Below are 13150 nucleotides of genomic sequence, written 5' to 3'. Positions count from 1 at the left end.
CCCGTTTGCCCCTGGCATGACTTGGTCGCCGCAATGCTGATGTGTTTGCACAGCACTCGCCCTTCACCCACCTGCACACTCACAAAGGAGTTGAATCCCCTGTACCGGGCACAGCTCTGCAGGCAGTGGGGGCAGCTGCTCCCCTCAAAACGTGGGGACACCCAGACCCAGCAGGGCCGTGGCTGCCGGGACACCCGGTTTTGGGGCCACTATGCCCAGGCTGGCCTCAAGGTGGCAGTGGCCACCTTTGTCCCCAGGATCGCCCCGCAGGGCTAGGGTGCCAGCAGGGCAGCACCCTGGGGTGCAGGCACTGCTGGGAGCTGCGTGGTCCCGGTGGGGCTGGGAGGCTGCCCTGGGGTGGGCGAGAGGCTGTGGACCCCATGGGCCGGGGGATGTAGTCCCCACAGATGAGGGGCTATGGCCCTCGTGGTTGAGGGTCGGTGGTGCTCATGGCCAAATGTCCTTGTCCCCCACAGGGAAAGGGCTGTGACCCCCATGGGTGAAGCCCACAAGTCTTGGGGGCTATTGCGGGGGCTGTGCCTGGCTCAAAGCCTCCGAGGGCAATGGATGGGAGTGCAGCGGGGCTGAGCCCTGTGGGCAGCCCCTGGGGCGGGCAGGGACACGGGCAGGGACACGGGCAGGGACACGGGCAGGGGCACTGCGGGCTCCTGCCCCCGCCTCCGCCCGCCTCCAGCCCTGCCTCTCCCGGGCACTTTGCTCCCAGCAGTGGGAGAGCGGGAGCGGGCACACTCGGCACGGCACGGCACGGCACGGCACGGCACGGCACGGCACGGCCAAGGGCAGCCCGCAGCCTCTCCAGCATGGCCCCCAGCCCCGCGGGGGACAGGCACTCCCGGGGGGAGTCCCGCTCCTGAGAGCCACCCCAGCCCAGGACCGCAGGTGAGCCGGGGCAGCCCATGCTTGGTGGAGACCTGCAGCCAGGATGGTCCCGCCGTGGCCGTGCAAACCCAGCCAGACTCGGGGGGCCCTGTGGGGACCAGCTTTGACTCCTCAAGAGATGAAGGTGGGATCCCCAGGGCTGGATGGGTGTGGGGTGGGGGTGAGCCAGTTCTCCCCATGCCTCCACCATCCCCAATTCTCTCTGTGCATCTTTCTCTCTAACACTCACTGCCTTCCCCCATCACCAAGGGCCTTCAGCCTCGCTAGTGTGGCCACTTTCTCTCCTTCATCTTCCTCTCCATCCCCCAAATCGCTGTCTCCTCACAGGGCAAAGCTGTCCTCGGGCTGCTGCAGCTTAGCCTGAAAGGGCAGAGACACAGGGACAGCCCACCAAAGGGTGAAAGGAAACCCTCACCTCCCACCCCACTGAGAAAGGGGGTCACCTCAGAACAGGGGACGTGGTGGGCAGCAAGAGAAGCACCCAACCCTGCTGGCATCCCCAGGGAGGAGGCACCAGTGCTGGGGGAGCACAGGCAGATCGTGCTTTGGCTGTTCTTGCAGTCAAAGGGAAGGAGTGAAAAGAAATTAGGTCACGATCCCCTTGTGCCGGGGCTTTGGCTGCATGAACCACGTGGCGATTAGGGACAAGGGTCCTTCTGCAGGATGTTTTGCATAATTTCCCCTTGTTTTGCAATTTCTGAGAGCTTAGGCGAGAAGAAAAGCCCTGTTTTTCCTGTGCTCCAGCAGCAGCCGGTCCCAGGCTCACTCAGCCCCACACCCCTCAACAACAGTTCACTCTCCTCCAAAATCCACTCTCATGTGCCCACTCTGAAGCTCCTGCCCGCTACACCCCAATTGCTGACCCCCCTCATCCCAACCTGCCAGAAACCAGGACTTTGGCTCCAGGGCAGAGTCTGCTCTCCGTGCTGCCCCACTCATTCATTCCATTGGTGCCTTTCCAACAGTCCTGTAAATCCCTAGGGCAGGAGCCTCAGCCAGCTGTTGGGGCACCCCAGGCTGGGGGCACCCCAGGCTGGGGGCGACCACCGGCTCCCACCGGGGCCGGTGCTGCCCACAGGACCAAAGGATGGGTTCAGGCTGGGTACAGCCACGGGGCTGGGAGCCAGGGCTGAGCTCCTGTTCCTGCAGCAAAGGGCCAAGGGCAGCACGTGCCCCGCCATGCGTGGCCTTGTGGCCGGTCCCAGCCCCTTTCTGCTGGTGGATGGCCGTGTGGGTTTTTTGCAGGACCCCTTGCTGCTTCCCGGGGTACAGGCAGGGACCAGCCCACAGGCACTGTCCCAGGGGGATGTGCTTCCCACGGGCAAGGGATTGCCCAAAGTCACAGCCCTTGTGCATCCACAAAACGGACAGGGCAGGAGGAGGCATCGCCTCCCCAGCTCCATGTCCTTTCCCTGCATTGCCTCCCACCTCCCGTCCCGGCAGCAAGCCCGAACACTTGGCTCAGACCTCACCGTGGCTGTGCTCAGTGCCTCCTTGGAAAGCCCACGCTGGACAGGCTGTGGCCAGAGAGAGCTTCCTGGGGACGTCAGCAAGGAGTAGAAATGGGCCTGGTAGTGACGTGTCCTCGGGGTGGACTGATGTGAATCAGTAATTTAAACCGCAGATTTTGATCATGACTAAGATGAGGAAGCAGGAAACCTGTTGAAATAAAGCTTGCCAAGTGTCATCTTCTTTTGCATTTTTATTTTTCGGTGGTTACCCCCAAAGGAAGCTTGCTTAGGAACAGTTAAATCACGCTGCTGAGCACTGACTGTGCTCAGGCTTTATCAGCTGCCAGAAGCCATGTACCTGCACACTTCTCTGAGCAGCCCAGCACTACACAGCTGTTCAGGCTTTTTTCTTATATGTTTCTCACACCAGATTATTATTTTTTATTTATTGACTTCTTCATATCTTAGCTGTCTGTTGACCTATGTCATGGACATTGGCTTTGGTCACTGAACCCTGCAGCACCTCCGGTCTGATCAGGCTCAAAACTTCATGCTCTCTTGCACTCAGAGGTTAGAAGAAAACAAATTTCCTGGTGTCTCCTTGTCCTCAGCAGCATCGCAGCTTGAGAAGACACAGCTGCTGGGCTGGATCCAACACAACCAGCACAGCACCCCGTGAGACCACCGCTGGCATCAGCTCTTGGAGGCTCAGGGTTTCCTACCAGCTGCTTTTACCTCCTGGTTTTGGGAAAACAGAGCAAATTCTTCCCACTGTTAATGTTTGATCAGGACTTGCCTGTTGCTCTCTGAACTCATCCCTGTAATAAAACCAGGCAGCTGCCTGCACCAGCCGCAGCGGGAAGGAAGCTACAGGGTGTTTAATGTGGGCCTGAAGCTGCAGCACAGCCCACAATGCAAACAGAGGGCACGGGGATGCGTGTGTCACGGAGGGGCCGGTCCCACGGCCACCCGCCTGCCCATCTGCCTGCTGATTCATTTATCATCATCTCTGTAAAGCCAGGGATGTCTCTCCAGGTGGGGCTTTGCAGGGAGAAGCTGGATCGCAGCTCAGCTGGCCCCATGGATACACCCTACGGGATATTCCTGCCAACAGCACTTGCCACAAGAAGCTGCCAAGCTGCACAGGGGCAAACAGGAGGGGGATGATGAGGGAGGCAAGGGATGGAGAAGCCTGAGAGGACGCAGCCTTCCACCTTGTACCACCGACACCAGCATCCCACTAACACACATCATCTCCCTGAGCCTCAAGTCCTCCTCCGTCTCAGAGCCCATCACCTCCTGGGTGAGCTCTGGACAAACAGAAACTGGAGACATACCAGTGCTCTCTCTATCAGATGCAGTTTGGGCTACACCTTTGTCTCTGCTGGCAGCATGGCAGATGCTCCTGCTCCCAGGTTACTCATCTGAGCATCCATCCTCAGCCAGCAGAAGTGGCTGCTCCAAAATCGCTTCTCCAGGGATAGTGGTGGGCACGGAGGGGCCAAGGCACAGGCAGCCTTCATCATTGCTTTGCTGGACACCATGATGGAGGCAGAAGCTCCTTCTTCCCTCTGGAGAGTGGGCTCTGAACACATCCTGAGAGGCGAACAGAACCCTTTGACAGCACACCCTCACGCCTCAGCCCCAGGGCCCAATGTGCCAGGAGGATGCAGATCCCAGCCTTTGATCCTAACGCTGAAGAGAGGGGGAAACGTCCTGCTTTCCTTATGAACTTGTGCCGTCTTGGGCTGGGACTTGGCTCCGGTGCAGCTCCTCTCTGCAGAGCTTAGATCATCCCTCTCCTACGGAGAATACCCGGCAGCTGGAGGCCCCTCACCATCCAGGGACGCTCTCTCCCAAAGGCTCCTTTAACAGCCCCCCTGAGGATTTCTCTGGGCCATAATATTCCCCCAGACAAGCCTTTCTTCTCCTCCCGCCTTTCTTCTGTCAAGGAGCCCTCTGGGACGAGCAGCATTGTCAGGATGGTGCCAATTAGGCTGAGCCGGCTTCCAAGAGGCTGCGCTGGCACCGACCGGGGGCTGCTGTTGCTCATAAAGGTCTCATTGTTCGGCTCGCCATGGGGCTGCTGGCCGGCGGGGCCGGCGCGGTCCTCTGTCTCAGGCACGCTTCCCGGCTCCACGCGGCGCTGGTGTCACTGCGCGCTGCTCAAAGGGATGATTAATGGGTGTCATTGCGGGGGCTGCGAAGGGGAGGATTTGTCAAGCCTCCCCCAGCTCCCCGCGAGGCCCGAACGCGCGAGCTGAGAAAAACCAGAGAACCATCAAAGTGGCCGGAGCTCCTGGAGGGGGGGAAAATCTGGCATCTTTGGCTCCCTTCCACGCTTTGTGCCTGACAATGGTCGGGATCAACGACTAATGCGCTTTTATTAACTGCTCCCCTAGATCTGGCCCGGAGAACATGGCCACTTCAGTGAGGACGTTCCCAGTTGCCCTGTGGACACCGACGCTGGATCCCTGGCCAGGAGGAAACACCACCGCCGTGGCAGAGACAAAGTGCGTCTTCAATGAGGAGTTCAAGTTCATCCTGCTGCCCGTCTCCTACAGCATTGTCTTTGTGGTGGGCCTGGCCCTCAACTCCTGGGCCCTGTGGATGTTCATCTTCAGAATGAGGCCCTGGAACGCCACCACCACCTACATGTTCAACCTGGCCGTCTCCGACACACTCTATGTCCTCTCCCTCCCCACCCTGGTCTACTATTACGCTGACCGCAATAACTGGCCCTTCGGGAAATGGCTCTGCAAGATCGTGCGCTTCCTCTTCTACGCTAACCTCTACAGCAGCATCCTCTTCCTGACGTGTATCAGCATCCACCGCTACATGGGCATCTGCCACCCCATCCGCTCCCTGAAGTGGGTGAAGACCAAGCATGCCCGCATCATTTGCGTGGGTGCCTGGCTTGTTGTCACCATCTGCCTCATCCCCAACCTCATCTTTGTCACCACCAGCTCCAAGGGCAACAGCACCCTGTGCCACGACACCACCAAGCCGGAGGAGTTCGACCATTATGTGCACTACAGCTCCTCTGTCATGGCCCTCCTCTTTGGGGTCCCCTTCCTGGTGATTGTCCTTTGCTACTGTCTGATGGCCAAGAGACTCTGCAAGTCCAGCTTCTCCAGCCCCAGCCCCCGAATGCCCTCCTACAAGAAGCGCTCCATCAAGATGATCATCATTGTGCTCAGTGTCTTTGCCATCTGCTTCGTGCCCTTCCACATCACTCGGACCATCTACTACACCTCCCGCTACTTCCAAGCCAACTGCCTGACCCTCAACATCATCAACTTCACCTACAAGATCACTCGGCCCCTGGCCAGCATCAACAGCTGCCTCGACCCCATCTTGTACTTCATGGTTGGGGACAAGTACCGGGGGCGGCTGCGCCGGGGGCCAGCCCAGCGCCTACGGCCCATGCCCATGTGCAACCTGGCCCTGGTATCCCCCTCCATAGACAACATCGCAGGTGGCAGCCACACTGACAGTGACACCCAAGGGGCAGGGACAGCACAGGGCAGAGGTGGGTGCTGAGGGGCCAAAGGGGGTTCCAGTAACCTCATCCCTGGTCTCCAGGAGTTGCAGCCTCTCCAGGCTCCACGTGGGCACCCTGGCACCCCCAGATCCCCAACCCTGACCTGCCCTTGCCCAGCCTCTGCAGGGGCAGAAACCGCAGGGCTAAGGGCCAGTGGCCATGGGGCTTGTCCCAGCCCTGCCCCGGGATGCCATGGGAAGAGGGTGCTGGTGACACTCAGGGCAGGACAGCCACTGTGCACCTGTGGGAGTGGGAAGGATGCTGAGAAAGCCCTTTTGGGGAGGCAGGCTGATGTCCCATCCCGAGGCACTCCTAGGGACATGTGGGAGCTGGCAGGTCACTAAAGAGAAGGGACACTGGTTGCTCCCTGGGCATGCACAGCCCTTTCAGTCTGCTCAACAGTGACGTCCGGGGACCAGACTGAACCTGGGGACAGAGCCGGCGCTGGGTCCCTCATGTGTCTGGCAAATAATAAGAGGAGATACCCCTGTCACACCGCTGGCCATGGGAGAGGTGGGGAGGGACATGGAACAGGGAACTCACTGCCTGAAACCCCACAATAAAACCCCTTCCCCTTTCTCTACACCCAGACCTATTTCTCCCTGTAGCAGAAGGAAGAGGGACGAGATGCCCACCCTCAGCCCAGAAAGTGTTCAAGAGCAGACAAAAGCCACCCGCCGCCTCAGCGCCGGTGCTGGGGCAGGTTCAGAATGAGGAGCTGGCGTGGTGACAACTGTGGTGACGGAAGAGTCCTTGGGAATCTGCCTTTATGGGTGTTTGCTTTCCAAATGTTTACCCAGCCCTTTTGTTTGACCAAATGCCTGCGCAGAGAGGAGCAGATGAGAGATGGCTATCAGCAATGGTGACTGTCCCACGCCAGCCCAGGCAGGGATGGGATGGGCCTGTCCTCACCATGGGGAGCCCCGGGAGGGGCTGCCCCCCATGAGCCCTGCCAGCACACGCCTAGGGAAGGGACATCCATAGCATCATCGGGGTGTCACCCCCTAACCACGAGCATGGCACTGGCCACACACAGCAACATCCCACCAGGAGCTGCCCAGGGAGGGAGAGGGCCCCAGGGACGCCACGTCCCAGTCCAACATCCCCATCCCACCAGAGAGCGGTACCCAGAGAGCCCCTCACTCACCACTAAGTCGAAATCAGAGAGAGAGACCCTTCTCCTAAGCCCAGTTAAGCCAGTAAGAACAGCTGCTGCCCCTCACCTCCCATTATACCTGACATGGCCCAGGTGGACCCAGGAGCTGCTTGGTTGCACCTGAGCAGTTCAAGGGTCCCTGCCAAGCACAGCCCCAGCCCTGGAGGTGGAATTGCCAGGGAGGGGACACAGGCAGGTGGTATGTCCACCTGCCCAGGGAGCTTGGGGGTACAGCCGCAGCACCACTGATTCTGCCCCCCTAGCACACACAGGCAGCACTGGGGGGGGGAGGTTGGAAATCTGTATTGGGTACAGAGGTGGTGGAAAAGGCTCATGTGGGGCTAGAGCAGCACTTGCCCCCACCCAAGGCTCCATGGTCCCAGCTGAGGCCAGTTCCATGAGTCCCCAAGTCCAAGAGTGTCCCCTCTCCACCCCAGGGGGGGGTCTCTTCCCAGGATGCCACCCCAAAGAGCCCATTTCTTTCCCTCCTCCCATGACACCTCCCTCCCTCAGCTTGTGGTGTTCTGGTTATCTCAGGGGCACCATGCCCATTGCTGGCTCCCAGCTTTGCACCAGCCCCCCCCACATCAACCCCATGTCCTTGGGGGACAGTTGTGTCACCCGCAGCCTCCAAACCCCTTTCAAGGGGGACCCTTTCCCAATCTCCCCTTCCCCTCGCTTCCTCCTCTCCTCCCACCTCCCGCTCAGGTTTTTCGGCCGGAGGAGCAGAAGGCTGGAGTGGGGACTGTCCCCCACGTGTCCCCTGTGCCAGGCTGGCTGAAATCCCCACCCGCAAGAGCCAGTTGCCCTTGTGAGCCAGGATCTGGCCACTGGCGCTGGCCGCGCTCAGATGATGTGCAGCTCATCCGTCTCTGACAGCCCATACTTGGTCTTGTTCTCGTCGAAGAGCTTGAGCAGGGAGCGGATGTACATCTCATGGTACATGTCCACCGTCTCGCGACTTGGGTCTTCAATCTTGGGCACCATCACCGGCTCCCCCACTGCCGGGAGGGGGAGGAAGGTCAGGCTGGTGGCATGGGGATGTGCTCGGCTCACTGAGGATACGAGCCGAGCGTTGCCTTCCAATGCCACCCATTGCTGGGTGTCCTCCTCCTCCACCCCTCCACCTCCTGGGGGTCCTCCCTGCCCCGGTGGGCAATGCTCACCCACGGTGGTGATGGGTCTGGCGTAGGGAAGGAAGCCCCGGGACCGGACGGAGGTGAGACCCCGGCCGTAGAAGACACAGGGAGCAAAACCCATCATCTTCTGGAAGCGCAGCTGGATGCTCCTCATCCAGCTGCCCTCCTCAAAGACCACCTGGCGGAAGAGGTCGTTCTCCCCAAAGGAGAAGGAGGGGACGAGGTAGGCCCTGCGGAGGGGACATAGTGGGTGGTGATGGGGTGCCAGGACCCTTGGACCCTCGCGGTGGTGGGGCCCGTGACCCACCCGTGCTGCAGTGCCATGCGGACGAAGCCCTTGCGGTTCTTCAGGATGAGCGTGGTGACGCCGGGACGGCAGGAGAGCGACTCGGCCGCGCCGCCGATGACGATGGCCACTGCGTTGCCGGTGCCGTTCTTGGAGAGCAGGTACCCGATGGCACGGCGTGTCACGGGGCACAGGCCTGCAGCAGAGCGGAACACCGGTGCTGTGGGACTGCCTGCCCATGCGGTGCCCGGGCGATGGGGACCCTCCAAGGGACCATGCCTGGAGGGCACCACGCAGGGACCACCCAAGGGACAGTGCAAGGCCACCCGCTGCTGTGGAAGAGCTCCCAGGGAGAGGTGGGGTCCCCCAGGCTGCCAAGACCTGCGAGCAGGGTGCGGGCAGGGCACAAACAAAGTGAGGGTGGAGTTCGGTCAGGGTGCAGGCAGGGCACAAGCAAAGTGAGGGTGGAATTCTGGCAGGGTGCAGGCAGAGCACCACCCCTGCCCTGCCCGCTCCTGGGGAGCACAGAGGCTGTCAGTCCCGGGTTTCCCATAGATGGGACCGGGGACCCTCCCTGGAGCCCCTCTGCCCATGGGCATTGCCCCCTTCGTGTCTGCCTGAGCACAGGCAGAGCTGGGCAGGAGCAGGACAGGCAAGGGGTGCGTCCCCAGGGCACCCACTCAGCACAGCTGGCCACCCATGCCTGCAGGGCTGCCCACGAGGGCAGGGTGACAGGCAGCTGCCCCCCTGCTGCCCACGGACACTCACCCCCACTCATCAGGTACTCCCTGAAGACGGGCAGGCGAAAGTTGCCGGCCAGGGTGGTGAGGAAGGGCCGGATGCCCGGGAACATCTCCCCGAAGCCCGTGGAACCCGTGATGAAGTTGCAGAAGGCACCGACGCAGAGGATGCCGTGGGGGTGGGAGCCGATGATGTAGTTGTGGCTGGGGGACAGGTCATGAGTCTTCACCAGCTGTGGGAACAAAAGGGGGTCGTGGGGACATAACGGTGGCACATCCTTTCGGCTGGTACCACCACCAGGGCCTGCACGAACACCCCACCGTGGCACCCCGGCTCCCCACACCGTACCTTCACAGGGAAGTAATCCCGGAAGTGTTTCCACACGGGCCATCGCCTCAGGCACGGCAGCCTCCTGCCACCTGCAAACCGGAGGGGGACGGCAGGACATGACACCCACCCCAGTGGGCAGCAGGACCTGCAGGAAACACTCCCCACAGACCCGCCACATCCCTCTCTTCCTGCCACGATGCTGATGAGGGTAGGATCGGGTGGGACGTGGTGCTCCCTATTTGCCATGCTGGGATGGACCCAGAGAAATGGGGAACCCCCATACCCCATCCTGCTGCAAAGCTGGAGGAAGGGCGGCTCTGCCTGTCCCCACCTTTCTCCGGTGTGTCCCAGTCGAAGATGATCCAGGCCAGGTAGAGTGCAGAGATGGGCCAGAAGCTGGTGAACACCAGGTAGATGAGGAGCAGCAGGCTGACGGTTCCTGCGGGAGCCAGGCAGCGGGGTGAGCAGGCAGGCAACCGTCCCACTGGGACCCCCCCGCAGCCCCCTACTCACCCAGCAGCAGGAAGCTGAGCACCCACTGCAAGACGGAGAGGAGCTGGAGCCAGGAGCGGACATCCCGCTGCGAGGGCCAGGGTGCTGCGAGCAGGGTGCGCAGGGCGGTCTGGATGCTGGCGCGGCTGCCTGCGGGGAGGGACAGGGCACCCAGCCCAAAACAGCACGGGTTGCACAAACGCTGTCTCACTGAGCTGGCGGGGGGGGGGATACACACGAATCTGGTGGTACCAGTGGCTGCCGGGGTTGGGGTATGGGGGCAAGGGTTAGGATGGGAAAGGTGAAGCAGTTGGGTGAGGAGGGATGGGACAGGGATGGGATTGGGGATGCTCATCCCCAGAGAGCTCCAGACCATGCCAGGAGGTGGCCCTGGGCAACCTGAGGCTACTCTGTGGCCAGCCCTGCTCTGAGCAGGGGGCAGCTGGCAGGCTGGGAACACCCTAAGCCCAAACACGTCCGTGAGCCTGGGTGCACCAGCAGAGCCGAGTGCAGCAGCACATCCCACACCACGGCAAGCTCCCCGAAGGCCAGGACGTTCCCCGTGCCCTCCCTGGCACATTCAGGCTCACAGAGAATTCCGGGCTTTCTCAGCTGGTGTAGCAGGGAGGCGTGGGGCAGCGTCCGCCCCCCAGCAAGTGCCAAGGACAGTGGCCAGGGGCTGAGGCAGGTTGGCCAAGGCTGGCCATCCCCGACAAGCCTCCCACGAGGGACAGTCCAGCAGCCTGCAGCCACTCCACTCCCCCTGCCACCCCGTTCCCTCCAGCTGACCCTGGTGAACCATTAACTGTCCCAGGCCAAGTGCCAGGATCCAAACTCCACGTGTGGCCCCATCCCTCCTCCCCGAAAAGAGCCCAAAGTGCCGGTCCCTCCGGCGAACTGCTCCTGGCCAAAGGTCCACTGCAGCCGAGACCACCCGGCCCAGCCACCACTGTGACTGTAGCGAGATACCTCTTGTGTCACAGTGTCACAAGAGCCTTGTTTTCTTGGGAAAATAACCCCAAATCAGCATCATGCTGGCCAGAGATGCTCAGGGTGAGACAGAAGCAGACCTGTCCCCATGGCTCCCTGCGTGGGGGACACTCAGATCCCCAGTGGGACCCCCATGTCAGAGGAGAACCACCAAACCCTGGTTTGGGTGGCTGGTGGAGTTTCAACTCTTCCCAGCTCAATCCAAACTATGAATGGGACAACTGAAATAAATTAAACACTGAAGCCGTCACCAGCATTGAAGAATTGTTTTCCCTCTCCCCCAAGCAGCATGCCGTGCTTTAAGCGATCCCTCCTGCCCATCCCTGCATGCCCAGCGAGGCGTCCCCAGTAGCCCAACTGCCCACACAGCCCTGCTGTTGTCAACTTTCCAAAGCCCCGTTTTTCTGCCAGGGGAGATACAGAGCTCTGCCTAGCAAACTTGTGCCTACCAAACAGTTGCTTTTTTTAGTTCCTTTTTCTAGCTCCCTCCTGAAGCACTCCATGAACGTCCAGACCGCAGACGGAAAACGGAGAAACCCCAGGGGCTCTGCTGCCAGCCCAGTCTGCAGTGACAGGAGCCTCTTCAAACCCAGAAATTCAAACTCCGAAGCCCGGGGCAGGAAGGAAAGATGAAGGGGAATTTGCAGCACTCTGGAGCATCTTACAGGAGCAACATTACTGAACGCATTGTCAGAAATTTCATTCCTGTTGAGCAACTGTATGTTCTCCTCTATTGCTGCTAACCCCAAGTTGCTCTGAACACCTCCCTTTCCCCTAAGCAGTCTAAAGCATAAGACAATGGTGACAACAAACACTAATTGCCTGACCAGCCACTCGCATCGCCAAAGCATCAAAAACCATCCCAACACGCTTTGGAAATATCTTACCACTAAGATTTTGGGAACAGGCTGCAAAAATTGTTTTCATGGTGGCAGGGAGTTCTGTGCCAGACCCTGGTTCAGCAGGTTAAAAGGCGAGTTTGGAAATAGCGGAGGGTGATTGTGTATCCAGCTGCTTTAACCAGCTGATCCAAGGTAAACCGTCTGCTGCGGAGGGGAGCGGACCCTCTCCGGCCCCAGCTTGCAGAGCAAGGAGAAGAGCTGATGGTCCTCGGGAGGACGAGGAGCTGCGTCAAGCGGCGAGGAGCTGCTGTGGCAAAGGCACCTCGGGAAGGCACTGCTGCCAGCACCAGCAGCAGCTCGGCTGGGGCTGCCTTCCCCCGGGGAATGGTACCGTCCGCGCTTTGGGTATTTCACAAACCACTGTCGTACTCTACCGGTGTGACTCCCCTCCAGAGCCGCCCGAAAACGTCATCCCGCAGCTCCCGCTCCGCAGTGTGGGAACGCAGCCTGACAGACAGGCCCTGACCCTCAGCCCCGTCCCCTCCTCCTCCACCCCTAAGGGTGGCACCAGGGTCAGCTAGCCCTGCCTGCTAGCTCAGGAAAACTGGAACAGTGACTGGAGGGGACGAGGGGGGAAAAAACATGAAAAAAAGAAAACAAAAGCAGCACAAAAGTAGCACTGAGATGGGGCTTCAGGCCAACAGCCAAAGGAACAGTGAAAATCCACAGCATCCGAGTCACTAGAGCTACTTCTCAGCATCTACCACTCCAGAAGTTACTTGCTAGGAAAAGTCAGCTAACATCCAGTATGGGAAAGGGATAAATACACATATAGGATTGTATGTGGTGTTAAAGTAAAAAACATGTTTGGAACCCCCAAAAACTCATAATCTGCTCTTGTAAATTGTAGAGACTCAGTATCCGGAAAAAAAAGTGCAACAGCATTCACTGAAGCCAGAGCTTCACAGGTATAGAGCAATTAAGAGGGGCTGAGATCGCCACACAAAACATCTAAGCTCTCCTGCAGCCTAGCTGGCCTCTCAGGTGTGCTTGAATCATGCTGATAGGAAGAAAAAAACCCAAATTCTTTCTAAATCCCACTGTCCCCAGAGGTAAGGAGGCACTCTGATGATGAACCTGGTGGCACCAAATCAAATATGGTAAATGCCTTGTGGCCTGCTCCAGGTAACACACTGCCACATGCACAAGCAGCAGCGATGCTTGCTTTGTTTTTTTAATCCCAACGTTTATAACAGGTTTAGAACCACCACAGTCACCG

General features: G+C 59.7%; 2 protein-coding genes across 3 annotated transcripts; one reads left to right on the top strand and one right to left on the bottom strand.

Annotated features, from left to right (window-relative positions):
- Positions 1-767: 767 nt before the first annotated feature.
- On the top strand, positions 768-6442 carry P2RY4 (pyrimidinergic receptor P2Y4). Of its 2 annotated transcripts, none has more exons than XM_033001332.2 (2): positions 768-900; positions 4754-6442. In XM_033001332.2, exon 2 carries the CDS (start codon positions 4770-4772, stop codon positions 5892-5894), a length of 1125 nt encoding a protein of 374 aa, XP_032857223.2. In that variant the 5' UTR covers positions 768-900; positions 4754-4769; the 3' UTR covers positions 5895-6442. The 2 variants fall into 2 exon arrangements, with proteins under 2 accessions (XP_032857223.2, XP_032857234.2); XM_033001343.2 differs by lacking the exon at positions 768-900 and adding an exon at positions 921-1024.
- A 1455-nt stretch (positions 6443-7897) lies between these two features.
- Positions 7898-11956, bottom strand: LOC116963760 (diacylglycerol O-acyltransferase 2-like). The gene is made up of 8 exons (XM_033001378.2): positions 11917-11956; positions 10061-10189; positions 9879-9986; positions 9566-9636; positions 9245-9449; positions 8498-8672; positions 8218-8420; positions 7898-8052 (listed from the first exon to the last, which is right to left on the bottom strand). The coding sequence occupies exons 1-8, from the start codon at positions 11954-11956 to the stop codon at positions 7898-7900; spliced, it is 1086 nt and encodes a 361-aa protein (XP_032857269.1).
- Positions 11957-13150: the final 1194 nt, after the last annotated feature.

The sequence above is a fragment of the Tyto alba genome, unplaced genomic scaffold, assembly GCF_018691265.1.
Source record: "Tyto alba isolate M040663 unplaced genomic scaffold, T.alba_DEE_v4.0 Super-Scaffold_5, whole genome shotgun sequence".
Classification (NCBI taxonomy): domain Eukaryota; kingdom Metazoa; phylum Chordata; class Aves; order Strigiformes; family Tytonidae; genus Tyto; species Tyto alba.
The sequence above is the reverse complement of the archived record's forward strand: the minus strand, read 5'-3'. Positions and strand labels throughout refer to the sequence as shown.

Coding starts and splice junctions, on each gene's coding strand:
- P2RY4 (XM_033001332.2), top strand. CDS start 4,770: ATGGCCACTTCAGTGAGGACGTTCCCAGTTGCCCTGTGGACACCGACG.
- LOC116963760 (XM_033001378.2), bottom strand. CDS start 11,956: ATGAAAACAATTTTTGCAGCCTGTTCCCAAAATCTTAGTG. Junction 10,190..11,916: donor CTGTTCCCAAAATCTTAGTG/GTAAGATATTTC, acceptor CCCTCCCCGCAG/GCAGCCGCGCCAGCATCCAG. Junction 9,450..9,565: donor GGGATTACTTCCCTGTGAAG/GTACGGTGTGGG, acceptor TTGTTCCCACAG/CTGGTGAAGACTCATGACCT.